Source organism: Oratosquilla oratoria, chromosome 7 (genome assembly GCF_046742065.1).
Source record: "Oratosquilla oratoria isolate Oo_2021 chromosome 7, ASM4674206v1, whole genome shotgun sequence".
Lineage (NCBI taxonomy): Eukaryota > Metazoa > Arthropoda > Malacostraca > Stomatopoda > Squillidae > Oratosquilla > Oratosquilla oratoria.
Window position 1 is genome coordinate 75,046,744 of NC_134783.1, and position 15,390 is coordinate 75,062,133.

Below are 15,390 nucleotides of genomic sequence, written 5' to 3' on the forward strand. Positions count from 1 at the left end.
TCTCCATTCTTCTCATTTTTTTTTATTTGCTTCATTTCTAAGTGCCTTTTCTATTTCCTCATCACTCATTTTCTTTTTTATCCACACATTTTTATAATTTTCACTATTTGCTAGCTTTACTGCTTTTGATAGTACCTCTTCAGCTATCATTTGAGTCCTTAGTATGATCTTTAGTGGCCTATAGTGTTTTTCTCTAGAGCATTGACCCATACTATGCGCCTCCTCGATATCTTTGTCCAATTCTTGAACCACTTTCAGAATTTCCTTTGCAATTTCTTTCTCTTCTTTTTCTCTTTGGTATTTGTATACATGTTTTTCTTAAATACCATAAACTATAATGCAATTCTTTTTATCCCTGTCTCTTACCCAGTTTTCCTTTTCTTTAATTACTTTACCGTTTCCTTAACATTTTCCTCTACCTGTTCTTGTACTATTTCTTTAAATGTTATTTTCTGATTTTCTTTTCCTAGTTTCCACTGATTTTTTATTTCTAGGAGATTCATCTCTTTAATTGATTCTCCCATTTTTTCAGTCACTGTATTTGTTCTTTGACCTCTTCAGTTCTTCATTTTTGTTCCTCTCTTCATTTTTCATTCTTTTGTTACCACTTGTGATCATACTTAGTTCACTTTTTAGGTCATTAAGCTCTCTGTTTACTTCTTCATTAGCTTTTCATAGATGGGTTATTTCTCGGTGCATTGCTCTATAATCTATTCTTAAATCTATTAGTTCCTCCATCATATTGTTAATGTCTCGATTTCTTAGTACACAGCTATACCTAGTTTCTACCTCTACATCTAAACCTTTACCTAATATTCCTCTTTCTCTTTGAAACCCTGAAAGAACATTGTTTTCACACCTTTGAGTTGATTTTGGGGTGTCGTTTAAACAAGTCCTCTTTAGTATCACTCCTAGTGGCAATTCGACTCTGCTCATGTCCAATTCTCTCTTTGCTGGTTGATTATTCCTTTTTCCTCCTTTTCCTTCCTCCATTTTATATGTTAATATACTTTATCAATCTGGATACTTTTACACCATAGCAGTCACTTGAAAACCACTTCTCCGTAAGTACAAACATAGGTGTTTCCTTGATCCTAGTGAAAAAGTGTATTTAACTAGTTGTATTTACCTGGTTGTATTTTACAGGAAGGGGAGCTATGCTCATGGTGTTCCGTCTTCATATCTCGTTTTATCTAGACTGTTTTTAAATTTGTGTCTCACTTTTGCACACCAAATTTTCATCTAACTTGTTCCAAACATCTATTTTCCTGTGGGGAAAGCTGTTCTTTTTCAGGTCTCTTCTATAGTTGTCTTTTTTTATTTTCTTTCCATGTTCTCTTGTATCTCTACTATCCCATTTATTAGATCCTCTCTATCAATAATTTCTATGCCTTTCATGATTCTATAAATAATTATCAAGTCTCCCCTCTCTCTTATTTGCTCTGTTTGTGGCTCAAGTTTTGCCAATCTCTCTTCATATGATAGTTCTGAGAGCGTTGGTGCCAATTACAAATTTGTAATTGCTCTTTATATTCTCTCAAGTTTTATTTTACATTTTTTTTTGTACTTGGTGACCACGTCACTGCTGCATACTCCAATCCTGGTCTTATAAAAGTGACTAGTATTTTCTTCACCATTTCTTTGTCCAGGTATGTAAATGCCACTTTGATTTTTCTTATTAAATTATAAGTTTCTCCAAATTTTTTTTATATGTTTCTCAGGGGACGTACCATTCATAATAATGACTTCCAGGCCCTTCTCATTTTCCACTTTTTTAATTTCTTCCTCTCCCAATTTATATGATCCCACTATTCTATTTTTGCTTCTTCCAAATTCCATTATATTACACTTCTTAATGTTGGATTCCATCTCCCACTTCCTACTCCATTCCCATACTTTATTGAGATCACTCTGCAGCAACTCACAATCTTCTACAGTGTTAATTTTTTTTTTCAGCAGTTTTGCATCGTCCACAAAGAAGCTCATATAATTTTCAATTCCTTTATCCACATCATTAATATATATATAGCAAACATTATTGGGGCCAGTACTGTTCCTTGTGGAACTCCACTAATCGCTTCATCCCAATTAGAATGTTTGTCTCTTATCACCACTCTCATTTTTCTTATTTGCAAGAAGTCTTCCATCCTTTTCAGTAGTTTGCCCTGTATTCCTCCTCCAGTTTCTAATTTCTTTAGCGATTTCTTATGTGGCACCTTATCAAAAACTTTTTTTCAGGTCTAGAAATGCACAATCAGCCCATTCATCTTATTCTTGTATTATAACTTGAATTGAAACATATCAAGTTTGTGACACATGATCTTCCTTGTCTAAATCCAAATTGCCTTGGATTTAGTACATTATTATTATTATTTTCTTTTTTCAAATGCCTTACCCATCTAATTTTGATCAATCTTTCACAAATTTTAGCTACTGTACTTGTAAGAGAGACTGGTCTATAGTTAGTAGGGTCTCCCTTGTTTCCCCCTTTATATATTGGTACTATATTTGCTCTTTTTCAATCTTCTGGAACTTTTCCTTCCTTCAATGAACTGCTTATTAGACTATGTATTTTGTCTGTTAGTTCATTCCTGCATTCTCTCAAAATCCAGTTTGCCATTTCATCCGGACCATGCAATTTTCCAACATCAAGATTACTCAAGTGATTCATTATTTCTTTCCTTGTTACTTCTATCTCTTTCATAGGGGGGACATTCTCCTCCCACTTGACATCTCTAAGTTGTATGATCTCCCTCATAAACACTGATTGAAAATGCTTGTTCATAATTTCTGCCATTTCTATTTCCTCTTTGTATTCAACTCCTCCTTGTAGTAGTTTCACTAATTCTTGTTTGTTTTTCAATTTGTCATTTACATTTGATCTTTTACATTTCTATGACATCCTTTTCGTATTTTCTCTTTTCTTCTCTGCGCATTTGTACATACTGATTTCTATAACTAGTATATATTTTCCATTTTTTAGGTTTTTTGTCTTTCTCCCATTTTATCCAAGTTTTATCCCTTTTGTCTTTTAACTCCCTACATCTTTTGTTGTATCAACATTTTACATATCCTTTTTCTTGTTTTTGTCTTAGAACATACTTTTCCACTCCTTCCTTATAAATTTTTGTCAAAATTTTACATTACTCTTCTACTGTTGTTTGCTCCTTTCCCAATCTGCTTTTTGAAAATTTTCTCTTATTTGATCAAAATTTGTTTTTCCATACATCAATCTTCCCTTTCTATATTGTTAATTTTTTCCCATGTATTTTTCTCATTAGAACATAAGAACATAAGAATGAAGGAGACTGCAAGAGACCATAAGGCCTACACTAGGCAGCTCCATATCCATCACCACCTGTCATCCCCATCCATAAAGTTGTCTAATCGTTCCTCAAAACAACAAATAGTTTCAGTGCTTACTACATGATTACTAAGTCTATTCCATTCGTCGACCACCCTATAACTAAACCAATTCTTGCCTATTTCCTTCTTAAATCTAAATTTATCCAGTTTAAAACTATTACTGCAAGTCCTGCCCTGTTGTTTTAATATGATGACCTTGTTTGTATCACCCTTGTTAAAGCCTCTGATCCACTTCAACACCTCTATTAGATCACCCTACACTCTGTGTCTTTCCAGAGAATGTAAGTTAAGGTGCCTAAGCCTCTTCATAAGGCAAATTTCCGAGTCCATATATCATTTTGGTCATTCTTCTCAGTACTGATTCTAGTGAATTGATGTCCATTCTGTAGTATGGAGACCACAACTGTACCACATAGTCAAGGATGGGTCTATCGCTAGAGTTTGATAATTACCTCTGCACTTCTATTCGTTACCGTCCTAGCAATGAAACCTAATGCTCTGTTAGCTTTATTCCTGGTGCTAATGCACTCCCAAGTCTCTCTCGCACTCAGTTTTCTCTAAAAGCATGTTATCTAAGCTGTATCTACTTTCAGGGTTGTGTAGCCCTATGTTTAACAAGCTACACTTAGAGATATTGAAGTTCATTTGCCATTTCACCATGTAAACAATTTGTTAAGATCATTCTGCCCTGCAGAATCTCTGCGTTGTGTCCTGACCTAATTAGGCGTCCTATTTTAGTGTTGTCCACAAACTTACTAACAGCACTATTTATCCCATCGTCTAAGTCCTTTATGTACATATTGAACAACAAGGGACCCAAAACCGAGCCCTGGGGGACCCTACTATTAACATTGCCCCACCTAGATTTTACTCCATTTATGGTGACCCGCTGTTTTCTGTTACTAATCCAAGCTCTAATCCATTCTAACACTTTTCCTCCTATGCCATGGGCTTTGATTCTATTTAGTAGTCTCTGGTGTGGCACCTTGTCGAACGCTTTGCTAAAGTCAAGGTAAATAACATCATATTATCATTGTTATCTGACGCATTAAATACTTTGGTGTAAAAGGATAGAAGATTAGTCACATATGACTTACCCTTGGAGAAACCATGCTGTGTATCACGAATTACATTATGTCTTTCGATGTGCTCTCTGAGTCTATTTACTATTACTGATTCAAGCATTTTTCCTATAACCAATGTCAAACTGATTGGCCTGTAGTTGCATATAGATGATCTATCTCCCTTCTTAAAAACAGGGACAGCATTTGCCTGCCTCCAAGCAAGAGACACAAAACCAGTGTCTACCGATTTATTAAATATTTCAGTTAAGTGGTCACAGATTTCAAATTTACACTCAAGCATTCTCGGAAAAATTTCATCTGGACCCAGGGATTTTGTAGCTTTAAGTCTTTCAGTCTGCTTGACTACTTCTTTACTAATGCTGATATTAGATAGACTACTTTCTTCATCCCCTCTGAAAATTGGATGTGTTTCCCCGTTTTTTATTTTTACGTAAAGCCCTCTTTTCATTCCAATCTCATGTCTTAACCACTTCCATATGGTGATGCCTACGTAGGCGGCATGAGGAGCAAGTGGGTACTCGATGATGCCGACGTCAGCATCTTGATTATATTTATTGTAGTCGTACCTACGTAATCTCCATTCTCTCTAAACTGGCTTCATCAATTTTCTATGGTTATCAAAATACACGGGTGAAAGAGAACGACGACCGAGCACTGACTTTATTTTTTATAATGCGATTATAATGATGTGCCCCGGAGTGAAGAGGTTAATCTGTCCGTCATTCATTTGGAAGTACAGTATTACTATTTTTCTGTACTGACTTCAGGGGGATAAATGTATTTTGTGCATTAATAATTAGATCAGTTAGATTGCTATACATTTCATCCAAATCACTGACCTGTCTGTTGAGCCCCTGCCCCCAAGTGACCTGACCCAAGGTATACATATTACCCTCCATGACCTGACCCCTGGTCATGTACCGAGACCTGACTGCGTCGACAATGTCTGAAACGTATGTATAACATTTCATATTCAATTTGAAATAGGTTTTTATATTGTCAAAGTTTTCTCTTCTGAAGTCTGGTACTTGCATGTTATTTGTACTTTTTAATTCTTCCCAAATAATATTAAATCTTATTTCTTGATGATCGCTAGAGCCTAGACTATCTCCCACTTTTACGTTACTCATTAGGTGCTCATTATTAGTTAAAAGTAAGTCCAGAGTATTTCCTCCACTCATAGGATCGGTAATCACTTGTTTTAGGAAATTATCCTGCACCACATCTAGGAATTTTGTTTCCTGATCTCCTATTAAAGTTTCCCAGTCAGTGTTTCTATAATTAAAATCTATGATCATAACGTTTTTGTACTGGGACGCGCTGCGAATTTCATGAATCAGGGGATCAGTCTGCTCAATGCTGAGGTTAGGAGGTCTATACAAGACACCAATAATAACTTTCTTATTCTTGCCATAATCTCTACCCAAATAGATTCTGTACAATCCTCTTCCATAATTGGATTGTTGATACATATATACATACATACATATACCAAGGCTTTTTCCCCCTTACTAGGGAGGTAGCCAAAAAGGAAAAGGCATAAAATCATTTCCACCCATTCCATCCCTGAAAACACTCCACACCCCTCCACCCTCCCTCCCATCTTAGCACCTCCTAGATGACGGGTCATCCCTGCACCCTGTCCACTGCCCTGGGTCAGAACCAGTGTCACAAGACTCAGCACATCCACAGCAAGGCCGCTTCATTAAATCGGTGACCCCCCCTCTCCGTCCCCCCATATAAAGGAGAGGACGGGGAGAAATCCCTTCGGGCTGCGTCAAAATTTTGCTCACACACACTACCTCACCCCTCATCCCCCCGTCCATTCCACCTCATGCATCACAACATCTTCCATATACAACCATTCTCCATTCACCCCTGTCTTCTGTCCTCTCCCGTCTTTCCTCAACAGACATTCCCCTCTTCCCCAAAGCCCCCTTCACCCCATCCATCCATCTCATCCTAGGACGTCCCTTCATGTTCACTCCCTCCACATCTGCCTTCCATACCTCCTTTACTAGTCTTTCTTCACTCATTCTTTCCATGTGTCCAAACCATCCTAATACTCTTTCATCAACCCTATCTCCCAACTCCCTTTCCACCCCTGTTCTCCTCCTCACCTCCTCATTTCTCACTCTATCTAGCCTAGTAACCCCCATCATACTTCTCAGACACCTCATCTCAACATATTCAAGCTCCTTCTCTCTTCCTCTCTTATGTTCCATGTTTCTGTTCCATACAGTTTATTGTATTTTTAAAAAAAGTGCTACACCTCCCCCACTCCTGCCAACCCTATCCTTGTGAAAAAACTTATATCCTTCTATTTCAATTTTCGGGAGGAAATGTTTATCAGCCATGTTGATCCAGGATTCAGTAACAGCTATAATATAAAAATTCTCTACGCATGCTTTACCTCGCAGCAAATCAATTTTGTTAATTATACATACATAATTATACCAAAGGCTTTTTCCCCCTACACAGGGGGTAGCCAAAAAGAAAAAGGCATAGAAACCACTCCCACCCATTCCATTTCCTATATATTCCACTCCCCTCCACCCTCCCTCTTATCTTGGCATCTCCTGGATGACGGGTCATCCCTGCATCCTGTCCACTGCCCTGGTTCAGAAGCAGTGTCGCAAGACACAGCACATCCAGAGCAAGGCCTCCTCTCCATCCCCCCATGCAGAAAAGGAGAGACAGGGAGAAATCCCTTCGGGCTGCGTCAATTTTTTTTACTTACATACTTCCTCACCCCCCATCCCCCACCCACCCCATCATGCATCACCGCATCATCTATACACAACCCCTCTCCATTCACCCCTATATTCTGTCCTCTCCTGTCCTTCCTCCACAGACATTCCTTTCCTTTGTAATACCCCTTTTTCCCCATCCATCCATCTCATCCTAGGATGCCCCCTCATATTCACTCCTTCCACCTCTACCTTCCACACTTCTTTTACTAATATTTTCTTCACTCATTCTTTCCATGTGTCCAAACCATCCCAATACTCTTTCATCAACCCTATCTCCCAGCTCTCTTTCCACCCCTGTTCTCATCACCTCCTCATTTCTCCTATCCAGCCTAGTAACCCCTATCATACTTCTCAGACACTTCATCTCAAACACATTCAAACTCCTCTCTTCCTCTCTCATGTTCCATGTTTCTGCCCTGTACATTGCTGTTGGCACAATCACTCCTTCATATAACCTCCTCTTAGCCTCCATTCCCAGATGTCTATTTCTCATTACACTTTTCAGTCCACCAAGGCATTTACTCGCTTCTCTCAATCTACATTCTACCTCCACCCCCACTCCCCCCTTTCCTGCCACATTTGCACCCAAGTATCTAAAACTATCCACTTCCTCCAGTCTTTCACCCTTAATGCTCACTTCCAGCCTGCTGTCACTCTCTCCCCTTGTACATCTCATCACCTTACTTTTGCCCACATTTATCTTCAGCTTCCTTCTTTCACACACCTTCTCAAACTCTGTCACTAACTTCCTCAATCCTTCCTCTGATCCTGCTACAAGCGCAGTGTCGTCAGCAAACAACAACTGGTTCACCTCCCACTTTTCTCCATTTTCTTTAATCATCTCCAATCCCTGACCCACTACCCTTGCATTCACCTCTCGCACCACCCCATCCATGTAAAGATTGAACAGCCAGGGTGACATAACACATCCCTGACAAAGTCCCACCTTTACCTTAAACCATTCACTCTCTCCATTTCTAATCCTAACACACTCATAAAAACTCTTGACTGCTCTTAACAGCTTTCCTCCTATCCCATATATCTGCAGTACCTCCCACAGTGCTTTCCTGTCTACCCTGTTGTAAGCCTTTTCCAGATCCATAAAAGCCCAAAAAACATCCTTACCTTTTCCTATAGCTTTCTCACATATCTGTCTTACCACAAAAATCTGATCTACACAACCCCTACCTGTCCTAAACCCACACTGTTCCTCACCAATTACTCCCTCTGTTCCTCTCCTAATCCTCTCAATCAAGACCCACCCATAAGCCTTCCCAATTACACTCAACAAGCTGATCCCTCTGTAACTACTACACTCGCACTTGTCCACCTTTCCACTGTAAAGCGGATCTATACAGGCAGTCCTCCGGTACTCTACCCTATCTTAAACAAACATTAAATAACCTCACCAGCCAGTCCACCATAACTGTAACTCCTTTCTTCAGACATTCTGCACGGCATCCATCCAGACCAGGTGCCTTACCTGCCCTCATCATCTTCACAGCTGCTTTCATTTCATCCTTCCCTATTTCTCCTCCATTTTCCTCACTCATTACCATTTTCTTTGCGCTTCCCACTGCAACTACCTTTCCCTCCCTATCCTCCTTCACATTTAGCAACTCCCTAAAATACTCTGCCCACCTTCCTCTCACTGCCTTCTCTTCCATTATCATCTCTCCATCTGCACCTTTTACCTTTTCTTCTCTACTTGATTCACCTCCTCTTTCTCTTTTAATTTCCTTCCAAAACATCTTTTTATTACTTTCAATATTTTCTGTCATACTCTTACCCCATTTCACATCTGCTCTCCTCTTTGCTTCCTTTATCTTATGCTTAACTTCCCTTCTCTTTACTTTGTACCTCTCATACGATTCCCTCGTCCTAATTTGTAGCCAATCTATGAATGCCTGCTTCTTCTCTTCTACACCTTTCTTTGCTTCCTCATCCCACCACTCACTACCCTTCTATTTCCTCCCACCCTCCTTGTTCCACACACCATCTTTGCACACCTTATGACTCCCTCCTTGAGCCATCCCCATTCCTCTTATGCCTTTACTTCTTTTTTTAGGAATGTCCCCTTTTGGGGCTACAGGTAGTAGGACTCCTAATCCCATCCCCCGTCCCATTTTTTGTCACCTTTTACGACTCAAGTGGAAATACTTGGTGGTAGCATTCTCTTCCCCCACCACAGGGTCTGCGAAAAAAAAAGGAAATGAATATTCAGAGAAATGGTACAGGGCAGTAACAAGGGGTTGGGGGACAGCATAACGTAGGGATAGTCATAGTATAAAAGTGTCATAATTTCTCTATGAACAGAGTTTTACTCTATCAGACAAAATGATGTGTGGCTCTGGTCCGTAGGGGCGCCCCATATAGACCCTAAAGTATCAACTGCATGCTACTTTGCCACAATAATATGTAGATTTATGGAGGGCAGTCTGGAGTAATAACAGGATGTCAGAAGAAATGAAGAGAATATATGAAACAACACATGTGTGAGAGTGAGACCTGGGTGATGAATGCAGAAGAGAAGGCGTGGAAATGTGATATCTGAGGTCTTTGTAGTTATGAAATATGAAAAAGTAAGAAATAATAGGATTTGTGAAGGGTCTGGGTATAGATGAATAAAGAGAATGAATAGAATGTGCCAACCTGAGGTGGTTGGGTCATGTTATGAGAATGGACAAAGTAGATATTCTTAGAAGTGTGTCAGCAAAGTGTAAACTAAGGAAAAAGAGGGTGCATGGGAGACATGAAACCAAAAACATTCATGATGTACACAAGTGAAAAAGAGAGTTGGAGAAGAATGTAAAGACTATAGTATGGCAAGAAACTGTTCCAAGAGAGGGTTGCACATGGGCTATACAGTCAGTATTGCAGGTTAAATTATTTGATAAAATCTTGCTCCTCACCTACATCTAATCACCTTACATTGTGGGTTATCACTGACTGGATGAAAAAAAGAAGAAAAAAGAAGAAAAAATAAAATCTTCATAACCTGTACATCAATCACCTTAATAGCTTCATTTCTTTATACTTGTATGATACTGATTATATAAAAATAATACTAATAATAGAAATAATAATGATAATAATAATAACAATAAGAATAACAATAATATTAAATGGGATGATTATCACAATGCTGTGGAGGATAGTGATTTTGAAGAGACTACATTCTGTCCTTCTGGTTCTTGCTTGGTTTCTGATGCTTGCTCAGTTTGATGCTGATACTCTACATGAGGTGTGTGCTGTTGCTGCTGCTGGTGTGGCTCCTGTTGTGTTTCATTCAGAGTTCCTTGTACAAACCCAGAACTAGGTCCAATGTGCATATTAGTTACTCCTGATGATCCTTCAAATAAGGAGTGGGGTGGCTGTGTTTGAACTGTAACTACCTTTTGGTGATCTGATAGGGGGTTTTGGGTTGTTGTTAAAGCTCCAGATATCACCTGAACTGTTCCCAATTCTTCTCCAGTCTCTGTTGTGATGGTTCCATTTGGGAGTCTAACTGGGTTTGGGAAAACTGTAGGTATTCCATTGATAGTAATTACATAGTTGTACACATCAACATTACTTGAAGTTTCACCTTCTGGAGTTGTTTCAACCTGAAAAGTATAAAAAACGATCAATTTCTAATGAAAAAACTCAACAGCAAAAACATGTAAATAAATTAACTATAAAAAGAAAAAGAAAAAATTATATATACATACACAAACACACACAACAGTCGAAGTGACAGCGAAGATTGGAACTCCAGAAAAAAATTAAATTTTTGTGGATCTCAACAATGAGTACCTGTGTTGTATTAGTAGGGAAGGGGAAAGTTCGTGGTGTAGTGGGAAGGTGAAGAAAAAGAAGGGGAGGGATTACTGAGGAAAATGGAAGGAAATGAGGAAGGGGACGAACGGGCCCAGGATGTCAGAAGGAATGTCAACAAAAGTTGCGCAGACAATAGAAGTGAAGTCAGAGATAAGTAAAAATGTAAAATTATAGATAAGAGCAGCGCAATAAAAAAAGATGAAGATAATTATTTCCATGGATTTAATGAGGGTGGAGATGACAACCTCCCCCAATTAGCAAGTCTAGAGGAGAAACTAGCAAACATGAACAAAAGGTGGGAGGTTAGATTCAGTCAACTTGCACTGATTACACAAAGAGTTGATAAATTGGAAGAACTAAAGAAGAACCAAAACCAAAATAAAGAAATAGAAGAATTAAAAAGACAGTTTAAGGAAGTAAAGGATGAGAATGAGGAATTAAAGAATAATAATACAGAGAATAAAGAGTCCATCGAAAAAGAGGTAAGTGGTTGGAAAGAGGTTCAGGAAAATAGCAACATTGAATTAAAGATATAGTGAAACAACAGATGAAGGAACACACTAAGGACACAGTTATTACAGTGATGAGAGAGGAGAATATAGTAAGAGACTTAGCAGATAAAAAGAAATGTATAATTATGTTAGGAATGGAAGAGAAACATAATCCAAATAGGATTACAAGAGTAAGAGAAAGAGTGAACAAGGTACTAAAAATATTTCAAGAAGGTAAACAGGAAATAGGGAAAGAAATTGAAGAAATATAAAGACAGGGGAAATACAGCATAGACAAGACCATAACAATTAAGGTTAAATTCAGGTCACAAACGACAGCAGAGAATGTCTTATCAAAAACAGGATAACTAGCAGAAAGTGATCAGTACAAACAGGTATGGATAAAAAGAGAGATGAATAAAGAGGAAAGAGAGGAAGAGAAAACAAAAAGAATCAAAGCTATGGAAAAAACAAGAATAGAACAGAATCAGACAAAGATATATTCTATTGAAGAGTAGTGGATATGAAAGTGAGGAAATGGTTCATAGGAGAGAAAAACAGAAGGAAAACAGAAAACAGGATGGTGGTAACAGAAAATTAAGTGTCCTTCACAAATATAGATGGATTAATAACAGGCTTGAATGAACTGAATGATTACCTGATGGAAAAGGAACCTGACATAATGGGAATTGTGGAGACAAAATTGAAAGGTCCATTACCACCCAGTGTAGGACATGATGTATATAATCATTGGATTAGAAATAGAGAAGTAAAACAAGGTGGAGTTATGTTCCTGACTAAGGATATAAATGTGAGGAATGTTGTAACATATGGAAAGAATAGAGTGGAAATTATTATGATGGAAATAGAGGACAGGGACAAGAAGAGCAGGAAGTTTGTGGTAAATTATATGCCTCCTAAAACTGCTTTGTGGGAAGAGAGAGAATACAAAAATATGTTAGAAGACACAAGGATAACATTAAATAAGATAATGGAAGATGGATGAAAAATAATTATAATGGGTGACTTTAATTGTAAAGAAATCTGCTGGGAAGAAATGACAATGAAGGGTGGAGATGACCTACGGGAAAATGTACTACTTGATATGATTATAGAACGTACAATGACACAATGGATACAAGAGAATACTAGGAATAGAAATGAGGAAGAGACATCGAGACTAGACCTAATAATCCCATCAGAACCTGAAATAGTGGACAAGATTGAATATAAAACACCAATAAGTAAAAGTGACCATATACTATTAGAACTGGAGCTAAATGAAGAAAAATACATAAGAAAAAATGAATAATATAGAAAGGGAAGAATGATGTATGGAAAACAAATTTTGATTAAATAAGAGAAATTAAAAAAAAAAAAAAAGCAGACTTGGAAAGGATATACAAAGAGGAAACAACAGTAGAAGAGAAATGGAAAATCTTGACAAAAATTTATAAGGAAGGAGTGAAAAAGTATGTTCCAAGACAAAAACAAGAAAAAGGATATGTAAAATGTTGGTACAACAAAAGATGTAGAGAGTTAAAAGATAAAAGGGATAAAGCTTGGATAAAATGGAGGAAAGACAAAAAAAACAAAAAATTGGAAATATATACTTGTTATAAAAAAATTAATATGTACAAGTGTGCAGAGAAGAAAAGAGAAAATATGAAAAGGATGTCATAGAAAAATGTAAACATCAACCAAAATTATCTTATAGATTTCTATACAACAAACAGAAAAACAAACAAGAATTAGTGAAACTATGACAAGGAGGAATAGAATACACAGAGGAAATAGAAATGGCAGAAATTATGAACAAGTATTTTAAATCAGTGTTTATGAGGGAGAACATACAACTTAGAGATGTTGAGTGGGAGGGGAAAGTCCCCCCTATGACAGAAATGGAAGTAACAAAGAATGAAATAATGAATCACTTGAGTAATATCGATGTCAGAAAATCGCATGGTCCAGATGAAATAGCAAACTGGATTTTGAGAAAATGGAGAAACGAACTAAAAGACAAAATACATAGTCTAATAAGCAGTTCATTGAACGAAGGAAAAGTTCAAGAAGATTGGAAAAGAGCAAATATAGTACCAGTATATAAAGGGGGAAATAAAGATCCTACAAACTATAGACCGGTCTCTCTTACAAGTACAGTAGCAAAAATCTGTGAAAGAATGATCAAATTTAGATGGGTAAAACATTTAGAAAAAACAAAAAACAAAATTTACTAAATCCGAGGCAGTTTGGATTTAGACAAAAAAGATCAAGTGTCACAAACTTGATGTGTTTCTATTAAAGACTAATAGATATAATACAGGAAAGAGATGGATGGGTTGATTGTGCATTTCTAGACCTGAAAAAAGCTTTTGATATGGTGCCACATAAGAAATTGCTAAAGAAATTAGAAACTGCAGGATGAATACAGGGCAACCTTCTTAAGTGGATGGAAGACTTCTTGCATGAAAGGAAAATGAGAGTGGTGATAAGAGACAAACATTCCAATTGGGATGAGGTGATTAGTGGAGCTCCACAAGGAACAGTACTGGCCCCAATAATGTTTGCTATACATATTAATGATATGGATGAAGGAATTGAAAGTTATATGAGCTTCTTCGTAGACAATGCAAAAATGTTGAAAAAAGTGAACACCAAAGAAGATTGTGAATCGCTGCAAAGTGATCTCAATAAAGTATGGGAATGAAGTAGGAAGTGGGAGATGGAATTCAACATTAGGAAGTGTAGTATAATGGAATTTGGAAGAAGCAAAAAAAGAATAGTGGGATCATATACATTGGGAGAGGAAGAAATTTAAAAAAAGTGGAAAAAGAGAAGGACCTGGGAGTCATTATTATGAATAATATGTCCCCTGAGAAACAGGCCCGTGCAGAGGGTGCTGGGGGTGCCCGAGCACCTGCCCCTTTGCCCTGTGCCCCAAAAATACCCTTCACAAAAATATATAAAAAATGAATGAAAAATTATTTCCACAGGCTTTTCTCATTTTCTTACCATTCAGAAATTACAATGTGGAAAATGGTGTTGCACCCTACTGAATAGTTGCCAAATACGAATAATACAAAAGAGTGAAGTGCCCAATTTCCAGCCCAAAGCACCTGCCCCTTGCAATGTCTGTGCACATTACTGCTGAGAAACATATAGACAAAATTTTTGGAGAAACTTATAACTTAATAAGATCAATCAAAGCGGCATTTACATACTGGTACCTGGACGAAGAAATGGTGAAGAAAATACTAGTCACTTTGATAAGACCAAAATTGGAGTATGCAGCAACGACGTGGTCACCAAGTACAAAAAAATGTATAACAAAACTTGAAAGAATACAAAGAGCAATTATGAAATTGGCACCAACACTCTCAGAACTATCATATGAGGAGAGGCTGGGAAAACTTGAGCTACAGACATTAGAGCAAAGAAACGATAGAGGAGACTTGATAACTATTTAAAGAATCATGAAAGGCATAGAAATTATTGATAGAGAGGATCTAATAAAATGAGATAGTAGAGATACAAGAGAACATGGAAAGAAAATCAAGAAAGACAAGTATAGAAGAGACCTGAAAGAGAACAGCTTTCCCCCACAGGATAATAGACGTTTGGCACAGGTTAGATAAGAATGTGGTGTGTGCAAAAATGATACACGAATTTAAAAACAGTCTAGATAAAATGAGATTTGGAGACAGGACACCACAAACATAGCTCCCCTTCCCATAAAATACATACATACATATATACCAAGGCTTTTTCCCCTTTCAAGGGAGGTAGCCAAAAAGGAAAAGGCATAAAATCATTCCCACCCATTCCATCCCTGAATACACTCCACGCCCCTCTTATCTTAGCACCTCCTGGATGACG

The 15,390-nt window shown here is 37.6% G+C and overlaps 1 protein-coding gene across 1 annotated transcript in view; it reads right to left on the bottom strand.

Annotated features, from left to right (window-relative positions):
- Positions 1 to 586: 586 nt before the first annotated feature.
- LOC143027217 (uncharacterized) overlaps positions 587 to 15,390 on the bottom strand; it is a 70,709-nt gene continuing 55,905 nt past the window's right edge. Inside the window, exon 14 of the mRNA XM_076188402.1 lies at positions 587 to 10,809. Coding sequence (XP_076044517.1) covers positions 10,342 to 10,809 — 468 coding nt within the window. The 3' untranslated portion in view covers positions 587 to 10,341. The remainder of the gene's footprint in view (positions 10,810 to 15,390) is intronic.